Source organism: Tachysurus fulvidraco, chromosome 17, assembly GCF_022655615.1.
Source record: "Tachysurus fulvidraco isolate hzauxx_2018 chromosome 17, HZAU_PFXX_2.0, whole genome shotgun sequence".
Lineage (NCBI taxonomy): Eukaryota > Metazoa > Chordata > Actinopteri > Siluriformes > Bagridae > Tachysurus > Tachysurus fulvidraco.
The window spans coordinates 3,854,686-3,879,284 of NC_062534.1; the positions used below are offsets into that span (position 1 = coordinate 3,854,686).

Here is a 24,599-nt window from a genome sequence, read left to right on the forward strand (position 1 = left end):
AATTGATGATGATGATGATGATGATGATGATGATGATGATGTATAGGCTATCAGACGTCCGCATACTTTTTTAATATGTAACAGGATCTCTGTGGGAAAAAAGAACAACAGTATTACATGTCCTCCAAATAATGCTATTGATTTATTTTAATAATAATAAAAAAAAATCTCCAAAACACAAACATTACATCTGAGTTTTTCTTAATATGCATTTTCCATTTGAAAAATAATTTATTTAGAATTAAAAATGTCTTAACACATACAAAGTCCCTGTTGGTTTCAAGCTGTATTTTTCCAATATGTCTGAGTCGTCTCACTTGCTTACTGTAAATAAATTTTTTGGATGAATTCAGAATTATAAAATGGTTGCCAGATACATATTTAAACATTTTCACACACTCAAACGATGTATTGTGTTTAAATTGAACGATATAATTAAAACTTTAGAGGTAACAGAGAACATAAAAGCAACCAAATTCAATTCATGATGACAGTTATATTTATAGTGTTTGTGAGATTGTCTGTGTCTCAGTCAACGGGCATCCCATTGAGGGTGTATTTCTGCCTTATGCTCAGTGATTCTATCTGGATCCATCACAACCCTGACCGGGATTAGGCACATGATGTAGGTAAAGAATGAACAAACATTGGGAACTTGGAACATTTGTATTATATTTGAGAATAAATATTTGCACTTCTGCCATTTTGGTACTTTTTGGAACAAAGTGTACGATACTTTCTACTATCCTCAGTAAAGAATGTTTACTTCTTTATTGACCTTGTAATAATTCTTAAAAAGCCAGTCTGCTTAATTTTTCCGAATAAATAAAATAAATAAAATAAATAAAATAAATAAAATAAATAAATAAAAATAAAGTCCTTGCTATTGTAAGGTGAGATCACAGGGGGCGCTCTGGTTCTGGCTGAAGTTCTGTATGAAGGAAGAAATGAAGTAAGATGTAGTGAAGAAAGTTTGTGCAGGTCCTGCAGATTTTCTCTTCATTCCAAACAAACACAAAACAAAAATTAAAACCTCCCAGAAAGATAAAGAGTCTTGGTGGAGACGAGTCCGGGAAGATATTTATTTCAGATGGATAAATCTGTCTTGGTCTAATTGTGTGCCACGGAGTCAAACACTCAGAGTGCCATTACTTGTTTCCAGCTGGATCAGATGAGTAGGATAGGTTGGTTTGTGACGAGAGAAGAAGAAGAAGAAGAAGAAGAAGAAGAAGAAGAAGAAGAAGAAGAAGAAGAAGGGAGAGAGAGAGAGAGAGAGAGAGAGAGAGAGAGAGAGAGAGAGAGAGAGAGAATGTGCGAAAATGGAAAGAGAATGAGATACATACTAGGAGAGAGTAAGGGAGAAAGAGAAAGAGAGAGAGAGAGAGAGAGAGAGAGAGAGAGAGAGAGAGAGAGAGAGAGAGAGAGAGAGAAAAGGGAGAGTGATAGAAACAGAGTGAGTGTGAGAGTGTGTGAGAGAGAGTGAGGTAGAGTCTCTCCTCGTCTCCGGTGCTGCGTGCAGTAAGTTGCGCTCTCTCTCTCTCTCTCTCTCTCTCTCTCTCTCTCTCTCTCTCTCTCTCTCTCTCTCTCCGCTGTAACTTTCCTCCTCCGGATCCTGAACTCCGTCTCTCTCCCACCTGCGCAGTTCGGAGCTGCCATGAATCCCGCCGCCGCGTTTCCGATCTTGATCTCCGCGCTGCTGCTGCCCGCCCACGGCCTCTACATCGCCAGTAGCCTAGGTACGCTCTTTATCCATCTACTCTTCGCACTTTTACATCCACCTGGATGATCATGATGATGATGATGATGATGATAGTGGTGGTGATGATGATGATAATGGTGATGGTGGTGGAGTCCTGCTCCAGCATGCATGCTGCGCATAAATTGCTTTACTTCTCCATGTGAACTTGCTCAGACATCGGTGCAAGAGGACTTTCCCCACTTCTGCATGCTGTGTCATCACTATTGTGTGCTTTCTGCTTGCACCGGGGCTCATTTTCATGTTCCGGTTTAGCCGATTTGCGCGCATTGCGCTTTAATGCGCTTTAATGCGCTCAGGTCTCCACATGGCACTGCGCACTGAGCGCTATGGAAATGAGTGTGCAGGGAAACGTTCCTAACACAGACGCGTCAAAACAAGAGGATGTGTACGAGCTCTGATTTCTCTTATACGTAGCTTGTGTTTTTGTTGTTTTTCTGGAGCAATGCTGCGTGCGCGCGATCCGCGAGGCTGATATAGAACTGATACAGTGAGATAAGCTGCACTTTTTTTACTCATAGGTGTGGCTCCTCACCTCAGCGCTTCGGTATTCAGTGTCAGATCGGAGAAAGTGGGAATTACTGAAAGCCCCGAAACCAGGCGTTCTGCAGTCGCGGGTTTAACCGTACATGTGGAGCAGGTGGATCGAGGCGGAAAGCCTGGGACACGTGGCAATGTTTGGAAACTGAGCAGTCAGAAAACATGAAAAGTGCTATGACCTGAGGCTTGTCTGGGGCTTATTACTACTGCCAGTCAAAGCTTCAATTATTATTACTTAGATTACTTTTTTGTTTCTCAAAAAGCACGCTCGAAAGACACAACAAAGGTCCGGTATTTTTTTTATTAGAAATACTTTATTAGTAGATCAGAACAGTTGCATCAACCAGTAGCTGTCAGTGCATGAATATATTTATAACGCATGCACAATTCAACTCACGCGCTCAGGCTTCATCATGCGCCAATAAGACTTTTCTGTTATCATGAATATGATGAAATAAAAAAAGCAAAAGTTTAAGTTGGTGTGTGTGTGTGTGTGCGCGCTTGCAGATTCCCTGCAGCACGTGCTGGGGGACTATGGACTGGTGAGGCCCGTGCTGAGCGACGCGCACGGCCGCTTCTTGTCACACGCGGTATCGGCAGGCGCAGCACGCGGGCAGTTCCGTAGGCGCTGGCGAAGAGAGGCGGAAACGCCCGACGAGCCGCGAGGAGACGGCGAGAGGCTCTACTACAACGTCACCGTCTTCGGCCGGGAGTTCCACTTGCGCCTGCATCCTAACACGCGCATGGTGGCTCCCGGAGCCAAGATGGAGTGGCAAACGCCGGGCGGCACGCGCTCGAAGACGTTAAACATCGACTGCATGTACGTGGGCGACATCACGGACGTACAAGGAGCCACGGTGGCAATCAGCAACTGCGACGGCCTGGTGAGTGCAGCTGAGGCCGGAATGAATTGAGCAGTGTGATGTTTTTGTGATGATATTAAGACACACCAAAAAGTGTTGTACACAGTGTTATGACACCACCAGCATCAGCATCAGTGATCCAAGCACAACATCACAGTAATAATTCTGTGACACCAACACAACTCACACACTGCTCCACCTCTAGTCCATATTTCACATAAACACTGATAAACCAGGACAAGCACTGTATCTCGACACCAATGATACAAACCCAGGTCATTATTTTCCCATAACAGCATGACCCTAAGTGCTTTATTCCTCTTATACCTCAGTATTTTTCAATATTTATTTTCATTAACAAATCAGGACATCTTAAAAGACGTAAAGTTACAGTAGTTCCTGTTATCACTTTTAGCAGCCGGAACAAGCTATTTTGTTTTGTTTTAAAAAATAAGCACAAAATTCTTATACTGAGAAATTCCCCTGTCCTGTTTCCTATGGCGGAACTGCGCAACTATAATCAGAAATGCAGCACATTAATCAACACATTCCGACCAATCAGAATTGAGAATTTTACATTTAAATGAAAAAACGTCCAAATCTCACAACTGTCCGAGCCAATCGCGTGACCTTTAACTGCTCAGCACTAATTATGTGCAATATTTTACAAACGTTTTTTAAAAATCGTAAATCAGTTTTTGTTGCAGTTCCTCTCACCGTGTTTTTTCTCCGGTTTAAACACATCCTAGGATGGCTTTACTCACTTGATTTTATTAGTCACATTTATTTTCCATTTCCTCTGTACCTTCTCTCACGGAACCAATCTAAGTGCTGCCCGCCAATTAAACAGATGAACCCAAATCTTAAAGGGCAAAAGAAGGTACAGAGGAACTGGAAAATAAAAATAGGGTAGAAAGGAATAGACAGCGTATCTATAACTGACAAGTGTGTGTGGAAGAGATGAAAGATTTTCACAAGTCTAAGGCCCCATTTACACTTGACTTACAGTTTTTCCCAATTGGATCCACACATTTCTTAAAAATACAACAAATCTCATATAACCTATTCCCAAAACTGCAAACCGAGGATGAGGATTTTATTTCCCTCTACAAAACCCAAAGCCTTTTATACCCAGTCAGCACACATACACTCACATCCCACTGAGAAAGACACTGTGTTGTAAAAGAGAGGTTTTTGCCATGGGTTCTTTGGATGGTTAGCCTTCTAAAGCACTTCTAATTGGGAGCTTTTATGAAAGGAAAACCATGTGGTGCAAAAGCTCTACATAAAACTTTTAATGGTGGACAAGCTGAGGAGCCTTTAGCATGGTTTCTGAAATCTAGAAACACCTACGGATCAGCTGAGGAATAACCGATTGACTTTACAGTCTAATCCACATTTTTAATGGACACACACACAAAAAAATATAACTCGTGAAATAATAAGTTCCAAACCCTGTTTATTGAAATGTATTATTTAAAGAGATTAGCTCTAACACTGCATTGTAAACACAGCCTCACAAATTAGAAGCGTATGGATCTACATTCCATCCACTTCCTTCAAGATCTTTTCATTTTGTCCTTCCGTGAACACGCTCATTATTCTCTATGCACATCTCCACAACAGAGATTATACCAGTAGTACAATATTCCAAGTAAAAACCCTTGTAGAAGATCGAACATTTAAAATGATTCCCGCCCATTTTCTCAAAGCTCCGCCTCCAGGATCTTATGAAAATCCTTAAATATACAGGAATTTTTTTTTTTTGTTTTTTTTTTGTAACTAAAGTCAGCTTTACCTACAGGCAAAAATCAGCTACAAAATATTACTATATAGTTTTCTGTATTGATCGTATTTCTTTTTGACATTTTTTTTGGAAGGAGTCTCCAGTTTCAATGCGATGTAATAGTCAAGTAAAATGGTCTGGATGGAGTTGTGACGTCCTGCTTAGTGCTTTTTGCATTGCTGGTTTATGTTTGGTTCCACCGCCTGTCAGTCATTTTATAGACATTATAATGGACCAGCTAGGATTCTGGAGGCGGAGCTTTGAGAAAATGGGCGGTAAAATGGGAAGTTAAAACTTCTATCTCAAGAAAGACGAATCTTATCTAATGTACCTTTAAGCAAGGGCGTCGATTTGGGTAGGGACGGTAGGGACATGTCCCTACCAATATCTAGGGAACACTCAATTGTCCCTAGCAATAATTCGACCAACCCTATATATATATATATTTATACATAACCACTGATATCCGTCTGTGTCTTGTGTTTTTTTACTTATTCCATTTAACATTTATCCAGGAATCATTAAATAAGATGAAAATATTTTACAACGGCATTCTGGAAAAATAGCGCAACTTGTGGAACACAAACGGTTAACAGATCTACCCCCTGCAATGAATCCCACCTCTGTAACTCACCTCTCTTAAAATGATTGGCCTTTGCCTTTTTTGAGTCCCGCCTCTCTAACCCACGTCGCTGTTTGATTGGCTTTGTCTTTCTCGCTAATGTGTTGAGGCGGCTGCAGCTAGATTCCGTTGTATGAAGCAATATGCAACGTGATTATGCAGGTTACCGGTATGTGAAGAAGAAAGTATTCTTATAACAACAGTTTTATGCACAAAATACGGGGAATGTTGTCCCCACCAATGTCCAATAAATTATGTCCCCACCAATGTCAAAATCAAACTTTCGCCATTGCCTTTAAGTAACGAAAATCTATCTTAGATCGACTAGCGTGAGAGACAAACACTTTTATTTTTTATTTTAGGTATTTACAACCTTTATGCGGTCCCCAAACCCAATAAGCTGCATGGAGACAGCTTTTTTCTAACAGTGTATTCATTCATTCATTTATTCATTCATTCATTCATTTTCTACCGCTTATCCGAACTTCTCGGGTCACGGGGAGCCTGTGCCTATCTCAGGCGTCATCAAGGCAGGATACACCCTGGACGGAGTGCCAACCCATCGCAGGACACACACACACACACACACACACACACACACACACACACACACACACACACACACACACACACACACACTCATTCTCTAACAGTGTAGATTTCACCAAATCTGGTCCTGACTGATTTTTCCCTGATGTACAATTTCTTCTCAACATTCTGCAGAAGAGAATTGAAGAAATTGTGTTAGTAATTGTGTTACTACTGTTCACAAGCACACTCACGCTCATGTCGTGGTTTCGGTAATAACACCATCACGAGGAAGCCATTTCTAAGTTCCGTCCACATACTGTAGTTCTGTCTTTTTTCTCTTTTCCATCCACTTTCCTTTCATTTTTCTTTCTATCTTTACTTCATTGGTTTTTGGTTTCGATAACTTTTAAAAAAGTGGAACATTACACACTTGTGATATTAAGTGATAATTTCTCTGAAGGTGTTGTTGTCGCAGGTGCGATGTGGGTTTGTTCATTAGCACGCCTTGATTGGTGTTTCAAATGCGACAGGTGTGTTCGCCGTGACAGCCGAGTTCATCCGCCGAGAGTGTGAAAAGTTTGGCGAAAGTCGTTTGCTCGACAGATTTACACAAGCTTTACAACGACGGTGTGTTTTTATGTAAAAAAAATAGTGGAAATGCTGAGAAAAAAAAACTTGCGTCATGATCCGGTTGAAAGCGTTCACCTGATTGTAGGCCTGTTACTACACCCTGTCTATCTGTCTACCTTGCTTACATATTTATTCCCTCTTTCTTTAGTAAATGATTTATCCTCTATCAGGGTGATAGTGGATCTGGAGCCAAAATAAATAGGCTTGCTTGTAAAGGTTGGAAAATTTGATCCAGATGTGACGCAGATGTCATGGCGGTGTATCATACACAGACCTTCACGCCGAGGGCCGACTTACTTGAGTGTTTTTGGGAGGTGGGAGGAATCCAGAGAACCTGGTGGAAAGCAGAGGAACGCAGGTTAGGACATGCAGGAGTCCACACAATACTCAGGACTCAACACAAGACCCTGGAGCTGCGAGGCGACAACAGTAACGATGATGATGATGATGATGATGATACATGACACTAGAGTATGTCATGTACATTTAGAGTATGTGTAGAATTATCTAATTATCAGGATCAGCTGATGAAGATGTACAGTTGTACTGTGGCATGTTTCAGGTTTTTTCTCCTGGTCTGCTGAGACACGTCAAAGCGTCTGGATCTCTAACATGGTCCACGAGTTGACGTGATCTTATTGTTGATTGTAAAGTAGGTACCGTAGAACCAAGCTTGTGATGACAACCTCTGTCGTTTTCCACTCCTTTTACACACCGTGGCAGGAAAACCCAGTGTGACATGCTGTGTCGTGTGTCTTCCTGTTATCCATCAACGCCAACCCCTCAGGGTCAACCTGGATATAGAGCAGAAGCTCTGAAGCTTCGTAATACTCCCAGCCACATGCCCAGATATGTGCTGTACACACGCCCAGATATTTCAGTCAGACTATTTTTATTTTCCGGCCAAAATACGGGTAAAGGAAACCACACTTTAAGAGACGAAACCCATAATTACGTAGCTGGACTCTTTGGTGTGGGACGGGTTATTTTTGCGAGCGTAGGAATGCTGAGCGTCTGAGAAAGCCGCTTCATCGAGGACAACAGCTTGCTGTAACAGCTGCTGATAGAGAAAGCTATTGTTTTCCTTGAAGCAAAAGTAAATATGTTTTAGTGCCGGCCTATTTATTATTTATTAAAAGAAACTTTTACAAAGAAGCGGCTACGATCCGGAAGGAAGTAGAACGTCAGGATTTGCACTGTAAAGATCGCTACACGTACAGGACAGGAAGAGAATCGAGTCAGAAAAGCAGACCAGAAAGCGTTTTAATTCTTTTTTTCACTCTCCAGTTTGAAATAAGGTGGTAAAAAAAGTAGGAGGTAAAAAAAGTAAACAAAGGCAATAAACAAGGGCACGATGTGCTCGCAAGCTATTTGTTGCTATGCAGTATCAATTTCTGTGTATGAATTTTATTAACAGAGAAGCGCAAAGCCGCTAAGATTACTTTTCCCACTAGGAACAAGCGCTAAACAGATTGCAGGTGTTTCGAATAATCAGAGGTTTTGTTCAGTCATGATGGGGTGAATTGCTAGGGCCAGAGAGGTGCCATCTGTGTTAAAGAGACTGGCAGCTTCCTCTTCCTTTTCCTCTTCCTCCGAGCTGTTCGTTCCAATGGAATTCGCGCCTGTTTCGTCGTGTCCGTGTTCAGCTTTGAATGTCTTTGTCATGTCCCACTCTACAGTACTGGCTAATATGAAGCTCATATGAATGCAGACACTCAGGGTTTTAAAGGCAAGGTCTATGATTTTTGAAAGCCGATGTTGACATATAAAATCACCAAAACATACTCGCCCCTAACCCAAACGGGTCCCACCCTTGTATCGATAGCTCCGCCCACACATACATACGTAACCCGGGCGACTAACGGAAAGAAATGTGTCTTTATCATAGCTGAAGGGAAGAACAATACGATTGTAGATAAACAAACAAGCAAAAATGCCACACAAGCATAATCATGTAAAGGACAAAGGCATATATTAGTTCTGTGTAACAAAGCAAAACCAACGTTACTCACCTATCGAGAAGGAAAAAAGCGCCTCGGCGTCTTAAGTAAAGTCGGCCACATATTCAGAGGTCGGAGTTTCCCGAGTCGATAACTCCTGAGCTAAACGCTGTTACTACACAAAACTCGGTTGTAGCTGCCTCTCTACATTACTACGATAGAAAAGAGGTGTTATTTGTGTAGTAACAGCATTTAGCTCAGGAGTTATTGACTCGGGAAACTCCAACCTGTGAATATGTGGCCAACTTCCTGCTCCTTCAGTTCTCTCCAGCGCTGGAAAGCTGATCCTATATTAACACGTCCTACTTCTTGCCTTATCGTAAGTCTTTCTTCGCTTTCTTTCTTTGTTTTTATCCTCCATGTCAATGTTAAAACCGCTTTCTGCTAACGTCACACATGCGCACCGAACACTTTCCCCGCCCATATTGACAAGCCCCGCCCCTTTCTGCTCATCGGCTACACGTTAGTTTTGTTTTTATTTTGATTTTTGTTTATTATTCGGCCCGACTCGGTTTTCTGAAGCATTTCTCAAAAATCAGAGACCCTGCCTTTAAGAATTTGTAGTTTTTCATAATTATTTCTAACTTTCCCCAAACCTACTTGGGGCAGTATATTTGTAGAAAAGTTCTAGAAATAGATTTCTCTATCTGCAAAGAAAATGATGATATCAAATCCACCTCTGTTCTCTGAGACACCCCGAGTGCTTGAAGGCGTTATCTTTAACCAATACAATTCTGTGTAAGGTCATACAACAGAGGGAAAAACACACATTTCACACTGAAAGCCAACAAACTCCTGACTCATTTTAGATCAGACTCACAGCAAGAAAATCGTTCACTTCTTTATACCGACCGAGTCGATTTCTGAAGTACTAACATGTTTATACTGTACAAATTATGGTCTGTGGAGTTTCACACATTCTTCTTGTACCTTGTGGGTTTCAGTGGAGTTATCTCGTTTCCTAGCGTAGGTTATTGAAGGATTAGCAAGTCTACATTTCGTCTATGTGAGTTTGAGAGTTTGTGAATCGTCCCATATGCACCGTGACTGCCATCACTCTGTTAAACCTCGTGTTCCTAGCATCTGGTTCCAGAAACCAGCTTACTGAAGATGAACGTCGGCTAAAGACACATAAGCACTATTCGGACGGGACTAGTTTTACATGGGGATGTGGGGGCTAAAGTAATTATTACCAGAGCTTCTCGGTGATTTTAGTCCCATCCGAATGTGCCATCTCGGTAATCATTACGGACATTAGCCCTATTCGGACGGGATTAGTTCTACGTGGGGACGTGGAGTAATGCAATTTTACCTCAGGACGTCTGTACTATCAATTGGCCGATTCGCACGGGACAAGACATCTCAGTAAAACTAGCAGAAGTGTGAGGGGTAACTCGCTTTACGCACCACAGTAACCTCCTTGTCGTCATGTGCGTATGATGTTGCTTCCTGTTTCAAGTGCGCCCATGCTGGCAAAACGCGCCAAAAACTACTTTTAAACAGGAAATGACGGAATTTTACCGTACATATTTACAGCTGGTCTATTCGGACGGGATCAGTATTACCTGAGGTAATTTTTCCGGACCTTTTTACAGAAGGTAAAAGTCGCCGTAATCTTTACTGACATTGTCCGTAATGATTACCGAGATGGCACATTTTGACACTTTTTTTCCTTCTGTAAAAAGATCCGGAAAAATGACCTCAGGTAATACTAATCCCGTCCGAAACGACCCGCTGTAAATATGTACGGTAAAATTCCGTCATTTCCTGTTTAAAAGTAGTTTTTGGCGTGTTTTGCAAGCATGGAGGTGCCATATTGTCTTTTTGCGCACGTGATAACAGGAAGCAACGTCATACGCACATGAAGACAAGGAGGTTACTGTGGTGCGTAAAGCGAGTTACCTCTCACACTTCTGCTAGTTTTACTGAGATGTCTTGTCCCGTGCGAATCGGCCAATTAATATTACAGACGTCCTGAGGTAAAATTGTATTACTCCACGTCCCCACGTAGAACTAGTCCAGTCCGAATAGTGCTATAGACAAGCTCTTAAAGATCACAGTTCTTAACAAGAACCACATGCTCATGTGTGTGTTTGTTTTGTTCTGGGCATATTGTGATCTTGTGTCCTGGTTTTGCGTTAGTTCTTGATTTGTTTGCAAGAACCTGCGTCTTATCAGATTTTAGTTTTTTTTAAATCCTAGCCTTTATTTCTCCTTTTACTTTACTGTACCTCCAAGAGGTTATTTCACTATTAGACTTTCCTACGTTGAGTCTGTGTGCTTGAATTTTCACGCATTGGATCTCTCATTCGTGATTTCTGGTCCACCCTTGATAAACATACCACTTGGTTTATACTTGCTTTCTTGATCCGCACATTAAAGAATGGATGAGCTGAACTTTGACAGTGAAAATGGTCAAAAAACACATTTTGAAAGGAAACCATTGTGATCTGATTACATTCCGCCTCGCTTCAAGACTCGACGTTCAGGTTTATTGTCATGTGCATAATGACTTTATACAATTTATGCAACTATATACAATTTCATATACAGTGAAATTCCTGAGCTTCATTTCTAAGTGCAGTTGTACACAATGCATGCATTCATTGTACAGTATGTTGCTTGGGTTTAAAGCATCCATCCATATCGAATAAATAAGGATATTGATTTTTTTTATACCATGCAAACACAGTATACACGTTCGTGAGCTGCCATGAAGCTAACACACCTAGCGCATAGGCACCAGTAGATTACACCTTCATCATTCTCATGACTCACTTCATGATGCACCATCGTTTTCTGACCAAGGCGCTGACCGTAATCTCTTCAGCGATGCCTGATCGTGGAACAAGCGTCTGTTCTATTTGTCTTTAAATGACTGTTTAGAATCTTGTATTGGCTCATAAGTTTAGTTTCTATTATAATTTGTGCCAATGTTTTTCTACAGGAAACACTCGCAAATCAGTTCTGGGATATTAAAGTGTAAATGAGCTCATTTTATGTCTGGTAGTGTGAAGTATTAATTGCTGTCTGAATTTCCTCGGTCAGTTGGTGTCTATACAAGCTCAGAACCTAGCGTTCAAAAGGGGTGTATTAGTGGACCATTTCCACTAGGCAGAAGATCCTTATTATCCTTATTAGCTTCCATTTCTCAGTCTTTGTTTTACTTGGAAGTTGAAAATCATTAAAAATCTGTTCTATACAGGTATTTGATCCTGCGTTCAGTTTAGAGGTCTTCACGGGTCCACTTAGATCCGAAAACCCGAGGTCCGACCCGAGACACGAGCGAGTTCGGGTCTAAAAGTTTCACGTGTACCTCGGACACGGGTCGGGTATAATAATAGCGGCATCGGGTCTCGGGTAATTTAAAATGAATGTGTTTTTACCGAACGGACCCGAGAAGACCCGAACTACCGTATCTCGTGTGTGTGCATCGACTCGAGTACTTTTCCAACCTCTCCTCTGTTTGCCAAGACCTCTTGCGACATGTGGCTGGTGACGTGTGGCTGGCGGTAAGCTAATTCTCATTGAAACAGACCTGTCAATCAATTTTGAATCCACTCTGTAGCGGTTACTTTAGTGTAGAGTTACGCAACATTCGGGTACAGGCGGGTAAAAAAAAAAATTACGTCGGGTCGGGGTTTGTCTCGAGTCGGGTCTTTCTTAAAAAAAAAAAAAAATTATGCACGTCAGGTTCGGGTCAAAAGTGCCTCGGGTCACTTCGGGTCGGGTGGATTTCTTTCGACCCGAGAAGACCTCTAGTTTGGTTTTCTGCTCATGAAGTTTTGCATGTTCTTTCACATGTCCCTATGGGCTTCCTGTAGGATCTCCTGGTTTAATCCAACCTTCCAAAACGTCAGAATGGATACAGTAAATTCCCCTGTTAAACCTTTATACCTGACGTGCATGCAGATTAAATCTAGAGTCCGATCAATCTTGACCCTGTTATGCCATGACACCAATTTTTGTTCAATTTTTTTTCTATTTGTATTTGTTTGTTTGTTTATCTAAAAAAAATCTCCTACTCTGTGGTCCTGTGTAAAGGTATAGCCCTTAAACCGAAACACACACGATTTTGCAGAGTACACAGCTCCTCAGGGTGACTTGGCTCGTAATATCGCCAGAATAATGAAGATATTAGAGACACAGAGACAGAGTGTATCTGTCAGCAAGAGAGTTGTTGCAAAAAAAAAAAAAAAACAGAACCAAGTTGGTGACAGCGAGCTGGAAGGGATGAGAGACTTGTTCATAATGAACGGTTGTCGCTGCCCTGTTTGTTTCGGTACACAAGCAAGCCGACACTCTGCCTTTCCCCAAGAGGTGTTGCTCTTTTAGGAGTAGCCGAAGGCCTGGTCCTTTCACACATTTCACCTCCCTTTGCAATTATATCCTCACCTCCACTGCTCTCACATGGTGGATCATGTTCACGTGCCACAGGTGAACTCTTTTGTACCGTCGGCCTCAATCGCAGCACCGCTACCGCTCGGCTCCAGCCTCGTCATTTCTGTGCTGCCGTATTCTTGTTGCACGGCTGAGGTTTCAGAGAGTAGCACTAGTCGGTGCCAGTTTGGAAGTGTGAAGAGGTTAAACAGTCAGATGAGACGCAACTGTTTTGGGTTATCCGATCGTCAGTAAGCAGCGTACCTTACGTTATCGGGGACAGCAGGGGATTGTGGAAGCAATGAGGGACCTGTCAGCATGCATTTAGAGTGGCTTGTGTGGCTTCTTTGCATTCAAGTTACAAGGATAAAAGCTTCTGAAAACTGCCTCGGTGCCATCAATCACCATGAAGAGGGTTGAGAGATGATAGATTGTCAACTAGAAATTTCATCTAGTGTCCATGTCTGCCCTATTTCTCCTAGGCTTAGAGGATTAGTGTAGATAAATGTCGCTCACGTATCGACTAAAACCGCCCTCGAATATCATATATTAGCAGTAACAAGCATGTATGTATGAGCATGCGCTTCCAGTGAGTCTTATTGACATGGCTATGAGGTTTATTTTCAGTAGAACTACAGGTGCTTATAGGAAGAAATTCCGCCTTCGTGTGTCTAACCACTGTAGTGAGTCAGGCTGAGCCCAGCTCAAGTATCATTAGCTTTGAGTGCGGTTATTATATCAATTTTGTACTGAGCGGTTGTTAACTGACCTCCTTCGGTGCTATTTGTATGAACCAGTCAGCATCTGGGCTTGAATGAACGTACGATTGCGCTATCATTACAGACTCCACCCGTCAGCGTGGTTCTCAAACCCACAATTACTCAATCAAGGGCCTATTATCAACCAGTCAGTGATGCAGCGAATGCCACGCTCCAGACCTGTAATTACCGACTGTTACTCACAGCAATTCAGCAGCCATTACCCAGACTGCACCGTACTCATGACAGCAGGGTTTTCACTAGCAGAGGAAATAAAAAAATACTCAGTTTGTAAAAACGCTGATGTAACCGGAATAGTAAGGTGGTTAGCAATCGATGCCATTTTGGTTGCTTTCAGTGGGATTGTCAATGAGATAAGACATTAATTCTCCCCAATGGACCAATTTGAGACAATGTCTGTTGTTATGAGCGCCATCGAATACAATCACATTATCAGAACTCACACTCTTATTTAGCTCACCTGAACTATGTTACCAAGGCATTCGAATCTGTCGCCATTCTCCCATTTCAGCAGCACCACGAGGGAGATATAAACTCTTTAAACACTTTAGAAATGTTAAGAAATACTGGAGATGTAGCATTCCCTCGGTTAATACCGTGGTGATATCTGCGCTGACATCGCTGAAGGCCATCCTTATAAATATTTTGGTTTGCAGTAACTGTAAGAGAAAAAAAAGGGTCGGTAGGTAGGTCTATATATTTTTTTTTCAAGTTTCAATGTAAAAAAAAAGGACAATTTTGGTGATGGTGATCACGTAGGTACAGTATGAATTTAAACAAAGCGTATCGTGACGTCACTGACTGGGTCTTTAACCCGTGCCTTCGGGCGCATCATTGCAAGCCTCATTTTGATGCTGGGCAGTTTTTCCAGAACTTTGTGCCAAGCTAAAACGGTGTCGAGCTGTTTTAATGAATTTTTTAGATGTATTACGGCGCCCGAACCCGTATGACTTTGAACGGTGACCGCAAACATTTTGTTTACTGCAGCCGCAGCCATCGTTACCGTCGACTGACAGTGAATGAGAGAATGAGACGAAGCGAACGCACAGGCCACAATGTGACATCCGTTAACCAATAGTGTAAACGTAGATGACGTCACGGGTTTTTATTTAAAAGAAAGAACGTAGCCTTCTTTGTATGTAGGCCTAGGCAATTTATATATTTACAATACTTATTGAAATATTAATTCATTCATTCATTCATTTTCTACCGCTTATCCGAACTACCTCGGGTCACGGGGAGCCTGTGCCTATCTCAGGCGTCATCGGGCATCGAGGCAGGATACACCCTGGACGGAGTGCCAACCCATCACAGGGCACACACACACACACTCTTATTCACTCACACACTCACACACTACGGACAATTTTCCAGAGATGCCAATCAACCTACCATGCATGTCTTTGGACCGGGGGAGGAAACCGGAGTACCCGGAGGAAACCCCCGAGGCACGGGGATAACATGCAAACTCCACACACACAAGGCGGAGGCGGGAATCGAACCCCCGACCCTGGAGGTGTGAGACGAACGTGCTAACCACTAAGCCACCGTGTCCCCCACTTACTAAAATATAATTAATATTATTTTATTGCTATTGCATTAGTTGTTTGAAGAGTAAAAAAATTTACAACCGGCAAGTCGGTTGGACTTGAGTCGGTACTAAATTGACAGGGTCGGTCGGGTTGACAAGAATATGTTTAAGGATGGCCTCACTAAACTCTCTATGCAACCTCATGGAAAACAGTTGGCTGTCAATCCAGGCTTGTAGCTCCCTGGGATCCTCGGGGAAGTATCACACCGATTATTCATGTTCCACAGACTGTCTTTGTTTGACCGTCTCTCGTCGGAAATGATGTGAAGCTAATTTCTGCTGTAAGAACTAAAATATTAAAAGAATTAAAACGAATCCTTTCAATAATGCCTCCTAACTTCAAGGTGCTCCTGCAGTCGCTATGAAATCGGCGATGCACATATACCGTACGTCCTCACCGTGACTAATCCGGTTTTTAAAAATACATTAATAAGCAGGATTCTGAGCTGATCGTGTTGTTTTGAAACCGTGCTACTAAACAACAGTACTGGTTTATCTCCTCAGAGTTGAGAATCTCACTCTATAGCACCCTGGTGAGGTGTGATATGATGGCTCCTAGACTCTTCTGTTAAACACGGCAGCTTTTCAGCTTAATATGGCTTCGTTGGCCTTGTGTAAGCCTATTACTATTTCAGCCTAGTTTTATATTTAAGAATCAGGTCAACTGACTGTTATGGTACTTTTTACTAGATGTATGCTGCAGATTCTTCTTTGTTATTATAGCTTTTAAAACGGTTCTTTAAATTCGGCTGAGACCTGCCGTACCCATATGGGCGAACGAGACGGTCTGGACATGATGATGGAAATCGTTGATACTTGATAGGAAGAACTACAGAGACTCCCTCGAATACAATTAATCAGATCTACCTTTAAATATTGGTGTTTGAACATTAGCTAACACTAAAGGAGTTCTCTGCTAGCAGCATATGGTAGCAATCAGCATTAACAGAATCTGATCAAATCTTCCACGATGCCCTCGATCGCTTACTACTAAGTAGGTTGCTCGTTTTCTCCGTATCATTATCATGGACTGCTGTTGCTACGTTCAGTTTTGTGCTCAGGTCTTCATCATTAAACATCTGATAACTTTAACAGACAAGACTTCATGTTAAAACTGTAATGAACTAAAAATGGTGCTGATGCACATATATTTATCTATTTATTAAGTTTTTCAAAGGATCCTGCTTACACAATTTGACTATACAGTGTATAGTTCATTCATTCATTCATTCATTCATTCGTTCATTCGTTCGTTCATTCGTTCGTTCATTCGTTCGTTCATTCGTTCGTTCATTTTCTACCGCTTATCCGAACTTCTCGGGTCACGGGGAGCCTGTGCCTGTCTCAGGCGTCATCGGGCATCGAGGCAGGATACACCCTGGACTGAGTGCCAACCCATCACAGGGCACACACACACTCTCATTCACTCACACACTCACACACTACGGACAATTTTCCAGAGATGCCAATCAACCTACCATGCATGTCTTTGGACCGGGGGAGGAAACCGGAGTACCCGGAGGAAACCCCCGAGGCACGGGGAGAACATGCAAACTCCACACACACAAGGCGGAGGTGGGAATCGAACCCCCAACCCTGGAGGTGTGAGCCGAACGTGCTAAACACTAAGCCACCGTGCCCCTCCAATGTAGTGTCACCCAGATGAGGATGGGTTTCCACTTAAGTCTGGTTCCTCTCACGGGTTCTTTCTCATATCATCTCAGGGAGTGTGTGCCATGGCTTAAAGCTCGGTCGTGATATGGGTTATGATACGGCAATGGCTGTGGGAGGTAATTCTGTCAAAGCCTTACTATTTTTTTTCTTTTTCTCTCTTTCATTATTCCAGTGTACCTTTATATATGCTTATATCTATATATCTATCTATATCTATATATAGTATGTATAAACATTTCTCCCTCTTCTGACCTCACTTCTTCCTTTCTGTAGTGTATATCATAGGCTAAAAAACAAGGGACATGACATGACCGAGTCATCGCCGAGGATCTCCGAGGCTCTCGTTCTTTCAGAGAAAGCAGACGCAGTTAGCCAAGCTAGCCTTCAGATATGTTGCCTAAGTGGAAAATCGTACATTTGCCCTAGCTGAGGTTCATAATTGTTACAGCACAGGCAGGAGGAATTAAATTTAACAGAGTGTGGAGGTGTTAGACCCTCTAGTCTGCTGTGTAACTCATGCTCAGGGAGGCTTGTAGTCTACCAGATGTACTGCTAACACAGTGCTACAGGGCGTAGAGAGAAAGTCTGCACAGGATACCAAATAACAACACAAATAAAGTTCGAGCGAGAGTGTAACCTAGAGCAGCCATCTTGGATCTCATACATATACAGTACAGTATATGACATGATCTTCAAAGACACCTATTTCAAAGACAACAAGCATGCAAAGTAGCAGCACATTTCCACCGGACTAATAATTGTCTTTGTTTTGTTTTTTCTTTTTTTTATACAAATTGACTTTGCGTCAGACGCGACGGTCGAATTGTAGCTGCATCAAAGGAACGGCACTGAGGTAGATCTGTTATCGTGAGTCTGATCCCAAACCCGACGCTCGCTGTGTTTGCATCCGAGGCAGATGAGTGAGATTGAACACAGACAAGCAGCAAAGAGGTCAAAGATCCTGCCGTGACACAAGCTGTTTCGGCTGCTACATCACTCGCGAGAGTCGCTAGAACGATCCAAACCTCAGTGTTATTACAGCTTGTGTTGATGAGATGAAACGGACTGAATTTATGTAGAAATCACCGAAACCGGCTTTATCATCAGGATGGTGTTCATTTGTTTGACAAGCTACTAGCAGGCATTAGTCCAGAGTAATTGTATGTACTGTCGTGAGGAAACGAGACGGTCCTCTATTGGTTCGTGCTGTCGGACATTTTCTGCATGCGCATATCTGCGCCTCGGGCGAAGGGTCACCGCCCTGACATTTACCACCATCACTGATCATCGTCTATCAACTGATGGAGGAAAAAAATGGAATATTAGATCAAGGCTAAAGCAGGACTCGATTCATTTCAGTTCTCCTCCTTCTACATGATACACCTCTGTTAATATATCTGACACCAAGATTGCGGATCTGTCCGATTTTCCTAACCCTACCAATCATACGGTGGCATGTTTTTCAGAGTATATGAAACAAAATGACTTAAAGAATCTGTTCAAAATCTGTTCAAAAATTCGAATCGTTGTGTAATCCTGTCCGTATCAATAGATGCAGCGCTTCTCGGCTTGTTTTTGTTGCTTGCTAACCATTAGCTCGTACTTGACCCTGCTTGCATTGATGGATCCGACGCCGGCGTGAGGTTCCGGCATGGAGATGGCAGGAGGTAATCCAGTTAAGGAGGTTAACTAGGAGAAATGGGCTGTCTTGCCACACTGTTTTTGCTGCAGCCACAGCTGTGATGTATCACAGCAATTCAGCACTACAGAGGCAGCGCATTACGGAGCGGCACCAGCAGGGCTCATCACAAGCCGGAATGCACCAGGATGGAGGACTAATGGCCAAAGTGGCCCTTTTTCGTCATCCTGGCACAAAAAAATTCAATTTTTTTCCTTCGCTGAAATTAGAACTAAACATCTCCTTCTGTGTGGGATTACAGTTTAAGTGGACTTCTGCTGCCTGAAATAATAGATTAAATGCCCTTTACTCCAGACCTTGTCTTTTTACTGGCACCAATCGGAGATGATTTTATTTCCAGACCTGCCCAAGGTGGAAAACTGCACTCGCTGACTGGAGCTCTAAGCTACAGCAACTGGGTATGTTGCCAAACCCAGATACTGCTCTGGCATTTTCCCCAAACAGAGTGCTGTAACCTTTTATGCTGTTGGATGTTTAAGGGAACACTAAATATATTAGAGTTATGGAAAGGTAACATGCACTACCGGTCAGGTTTTAGGGCAGAACATTACAGTACCTTGGTCTTGCACTTGTTCCTTGAATGTCTTCCGTACGTTTAACAGTGTCAGTAGTAGCTCAATGGTTAAGGTGTTCAACACCTTATAGGAAGGTTGTGATTTCTAATCCCAGGGCCACCAAGATGCCACTACTGGGCCCTTAAGCAAGGCCCTTAAGCCTCAATTGCTAAGCTGTTTAAGTGAAATAAATGTAAGTCGAACTGGATAAGGCTGTCTGCCAAATTCTGTAAAAGTACATTTTAACTTCCACTTAAATATAGACTTGCTGTAATGTAGTAACCTTTTTTAACTACTAAGGGCTTTTTTACACCCGGTCACTTCGTGTGTTGTCTCTGATCCGATAACCGTCTGATTTGTTAAAACTGTTCCATTTACATCAGGCCACATAAATGCGTCTCGGCGAATCGGATATCGATCCGATCTTTCTACTCCCGCCCAAAATGCGAATATATTTACCTCATTTCCGGGGTAATTGAAATGGAACACGCTTTGGTGTATGCGGTTTTCAGAACGCGATCAAAAAGAAGACGGAAAAACTGGTTACGACGGCAGCGGTGCATTTTAAGCCCCAACAAGACGCCTGGGTGAAAGATCACCCGCGAGTGACGTACGTCCGTTTGGGAGGAGTATAGCACTGACGTATGTGGCTTGAACAACCACATGTATTTACACCTGTCCAGTTTCATCTGAAACGCGTCCCAGACCACCTCCTGAAGGGGTTTGAACCGTCGGATTTATATCCGTCTCGAAACCGTTTCGGAGGGCATTTAGACCTGGTCTTTTTACCATCGGATAGCTATCGGATCACAGAAAACGCAGGAAGTGACCAGGTGTAAAAACCCCCAAAGTCCATTTTCAATTAAACTCATATTTTTGATATCTGACTTTAGGAGTTTATCAAGCGTTTTTGTCCACTCTATTACTTTCTTGGACACTATTATAAGATCCATTGTGTATCTTTGCATTTTTTTGATCGTTGTCGATATTCCATCTGACCTTCAAGGCAAGAGTTTAGCATTAATACATTTTAATTGGTATAATATTACTCCCTGTATCAGGTAGCCTGTGTAGGTAAGGGGGGGTAAATGTGTTTGGGTTTTGGGGAAAAGGAGAGAGACCGAATAATTAGCGACTGTATTGATGTTTATGTGTATGCTCTTTTGTGCACAGAAACAGTTTTGTGTGTCTGCCTGCAAATGTGCGTTCGTGAGGTTTGCCCCAGGGGATCCTTCCTGGCGGGAGTCAGTATTAACGTCACCTGTGTTGATTTATTACAGTAATTGTGCTTCATCAACATTAATACAGAATGGCATCGCAGTAACAGGCATCAGCAATTCTCTCCTAAACTGCCGGCAGTGGGATAATCAATGAACAGTCAATAGCGAAACACCGGGCACGGTTTCAACTACTCATCTCCAGGAAATGAAGCATTTAATCTCACTCCGTTCTTATGATCGAGCACATTACTCTACAACATCTATGGATAAATCTGATACAGAAATAGCAATTACACACATTTTTCATCATGTGCACCGATTCGGCCTCATTAGTGCTGTACGAATGTGTTCAGAGAGCTCCTGGAGCAGAAGACCTGTATAGTATAGCAACATGAGAAAACTAGCATGATAATAAAGCATGATAATAAATATGCTATAGATTCTGCAATAGATTATAGTTGGCTAAAAAAACAAACAGATGGCTTCTCGGTTTGGGATGCAGCGTTTGGGGACAGGTCAGGGCTTCAACACGCTCGCAGGAGAACACTAAATGCCACAGCGTTGTGTGCGTGTCATACGATCGAGCACTCGCTGCCTTGCTTCCTGTCACTTTTATAAAACTGTGACATTTCAAAAACAGCCCTCGCGATGAGTTCGCTTCTGTCGTCCGTCCTTTTCGACTGTCTTCTTGATAAACTCGATGACAGCCTAGTCTCGCAAGCCAGACTCCTAGCATTTTGTTAGAGTTTGCTGCTTTCTCAGCGTGAAATGATGATGCACCCTTTGAATTGACAACGGCAGCCATTTGTTACGTCGCTTCAAACCGATGAAAACCATTTTCTTCAAAGGACCCTCAGAAGCGTTTGTAAGTCTAAGCGTCTGTGATACTTTGCGGTTTTTTATGTTGAAAGAAAATTTTCCTTTTCTTGTTGCAGCTCTGAAACCGGTACAAAAGATATGAGAAATCCTGTGGGCGGAGCTTCTGAGGCAGAGATGCATGGCACCCATTCATTTTGTATAACACACTCATTTTGATATGTTGAGACGTTTCTATAGTAACCACTTACACAGGACGCGACGAACCCGTTTCTAGAAGGTTCCACAGTATTAAATGTGTCTATTTAGCTATAAATGGATAAGAAGGTATGATGTTTTTTTTAATTGACAGTAGGGCTGGGTGATAAAACGATAACGATATGTATCGCGATAGACATGTGATCGATATCAATAAAAAATGTGTTCGATAAAACGTTTCGATATTTTTTATTCTTCGTCGGAAGAAAATGGTTGCATTAACAAAGGTACTCACTCTCTGGTAACCTAGCAACGTAGGGAGTTACACGCTAACAGCCAATTGTGTAACAGTATCATGTTCGGTTGAGCCATATCGTTGTCTCGTGCCGGTCTGGCGGATTCCTCTTCGGTAACCGGCGACTGCCGAGCAGAAAATGAGCCGCAGCGAGCGAGGAAATTGTAAATAAAAGAGGAAAAGTCAGAGTGCCGGTATGGCAGTTTTTGGATATTATGTCTGACCGTAGTCACACCAACATCATCTGCAAATGAGGAAGGTTAAGTTTAAAATAAAAATGTTTAAATGTAATATTATCGGTCCTTATTCGAAATGGGTCATAAAAAATATCAATAATTATCGATATCGACCGAAACGAAGCACCGATATCGTGATACAGTTTTCAGCCATATCGCCCAGCCTTAATTGACAGCAAATTGCTTTTTCATGAGAGATAAGAAATACTTCAGGATTTCATGTTCATGCGGTAAGAGCGGCTCAGCTTTGTGTCTCGATGTTTTTGTGTTTAATTCCTCGCTTCACGAACGTGCAAGCAATCGTACCACCTAAAGCAAATCAGCTGAAAGCACGTCGAGAAATTCTCCGGACCCCTCAGCTCTTGACATAAAACAATTCTTCTCAGTGGAGTGATGAGAGGACGAGTTGTGCCACTCCCCCTCCGGCCGTCCCCCGGCACCTGAAACCCGGCTGTCTCAGTCACCTCAGCTGTGTGACACTAGTATCATCACCTCTTTAGCTCCTTTCTCTCCCAGCTGCAGAAGGGACAGCATAGCAGACATGGAGACGAATAAATTAAGACGTTGCCTAGCCAACGGGCAGGAGGGACTACTTTAGTACCCTGCTCTGGATATCAATGCATAAGGCTACACACTTAATTAGAAATTAATAGCAAACCGCAATTGGTGCAGTTCCTGTAGCTGCTAGGGGAGAAAAGACAGCAGGTGGAGTCGCGTTACGCATTTTCCAAGAAGAAAGAAAATAGCAACAATGGATTCTCTGATTTTTTTTTAGTCTAACCTGGGGATGCTTTATCCGAGGGTGCAGTGACAGCTTGCACCGAAAGTGAGCTTCCTTTCCTTTTTGCACACTTACTCACTGGCACACACACACACCACACACACACACACACACACACACACACACTCTGGTTCTCGCTCTAGTCTCCCTGTCACTGCTGGAGCAGGGCCCAGTACACCAGGCAGGGTGCTACACGGCCTATTTGCATTGACATATTGACACCCTTGTCAGGATTTATAAGTACAGCGAGACAGAGCCTGGCAGAGAGAGAGAGAGAGAGAGAGAGAGAGAGAGAGAGAGCGAGAGAGGAGATCTGGAGAGACATCTAATTCCAGAAGGGACTGTCTCTGGCTTCTTTATTTTCTTTTCTTTTCTTTTTTAAATAAATGCCTTATAGCACACTTCATACAGTAGGTCACAGTCACTGATCCCTAATTATTTTCCTCGCATGCAAAAAAAACAACACTTTGCTAATCAACATTCTGTCTGATAACCAAATATAAGCTCTGAAGTCATTTCAATTGGGAAAACAATCAGCATTTATACAGTACTCTATTCCCCAAGCCGAGTTTCCCCTCCCTCATCTGGCTAAATTGGACACAATCAAATATCCGACCGAAAGAAACTTTGTTAGTTGTTAATTATTTTCTCTCCCCGCCGGATTGGCTTACTGCCTCTTGTTCTTTTTTCCCTGCCATTTGTCACAGGGGCTGACAGTTGTTATGGATATGTCCCTGGGTGGATTTGGAGAGGCATTCTGGCGTGCTGCGTCTAAGCTGGCCGCAGCGCTGCGGACTCAGGGGGGCCGTTCGGTTCTGATGTAGAGACAGCTTTGAAACGGGCAGTGAAGCTGATGAATTTTAATTGAAGGATGAATGATTTTACAGATAGAAGTAATAGATCGATGAAGTGCTAGATACAGTAGAACGATCAACAATTATTAGTTATTACATGTTACTATGGAGACTACTGCCTTAGCGGGAATCTAAATAAGCGACGTTTTCCTACCGTAGATGTATTTTAATCAGGATCAAAATTGTATCCAAATTGCTGATTCTATTTCCTGTTGAGAATCTAGATTACATCGATGATGAGAATAACTCACAATGCTGATCTTTCTCTGATTCTGCTCTACTGAGGATGAGGATTGCTTAATATACTCATTCTCGTCTCTACTGAGGACAGGAATCGCTTAAAAATGCCGATTCTTCTTTATATTGAGGATGGGAATTACTCAAGATTTATTAAAATACTGTTCCTAGTTTACTTGACCATGGTCTCTAGTGAGGATGAGAATAAACAATAATTGGATCCTGGTCTCTATTGAGGATGAGAATAAATAATAATAATAATAAAAAAAAGTAGATCCTGGTCTCTATTGAGGATGAGAATAAATAATAATAATAATAAAAAAAAGTAGATCCTGGTCTCTATTGAGGATGAGAATAAATAATAATAATAAAAAAAAGTAGATCCTGGTCTCTATTGAGGATGAGAATAAATAATAATAATAAAAAGTAGATCCTGGTCTCTATTGAGGATGAGAATAAATAATAATAATAAAAAGTAGATCCTGGTCTCTATTGAGGATGAGAATAAATAATAATAATAAAAAAAAGTAGATCCTGGTCTCTATTGAGGATGAGAA

General features: G+C 42.2%; 1 protein-coding gene across 1 annotated transcript in view; it reads left to right on the forward strand.

The window, feature by feature from the left end:
- Positions 1-1,535: 1,535 nt before the first annotated feature.
- Positions 1,536-24,599, forward strand: part of LOC113646004 (A disintegrin and metalloproteinase with thrombospondin motifs 2-like) — a 161,487-nt gene continuing 138,423 nt past the window's right edge. The window contains exons 1-2 of the mRNA XM_047802651.1: positions 1,536-1,736; positions 2,804-3,180. Of these exons, the coding sequence (XP_047658607.1) occupies positions 1,655-1,736; positions 2,804-3,180 (459 nt within the window). The 5' untranslated portion in view covers positions 1,536-1,654. The remainder of the gene's footprint in view (positions 1,737-2,803; positions 3,181-24,599) is intronic.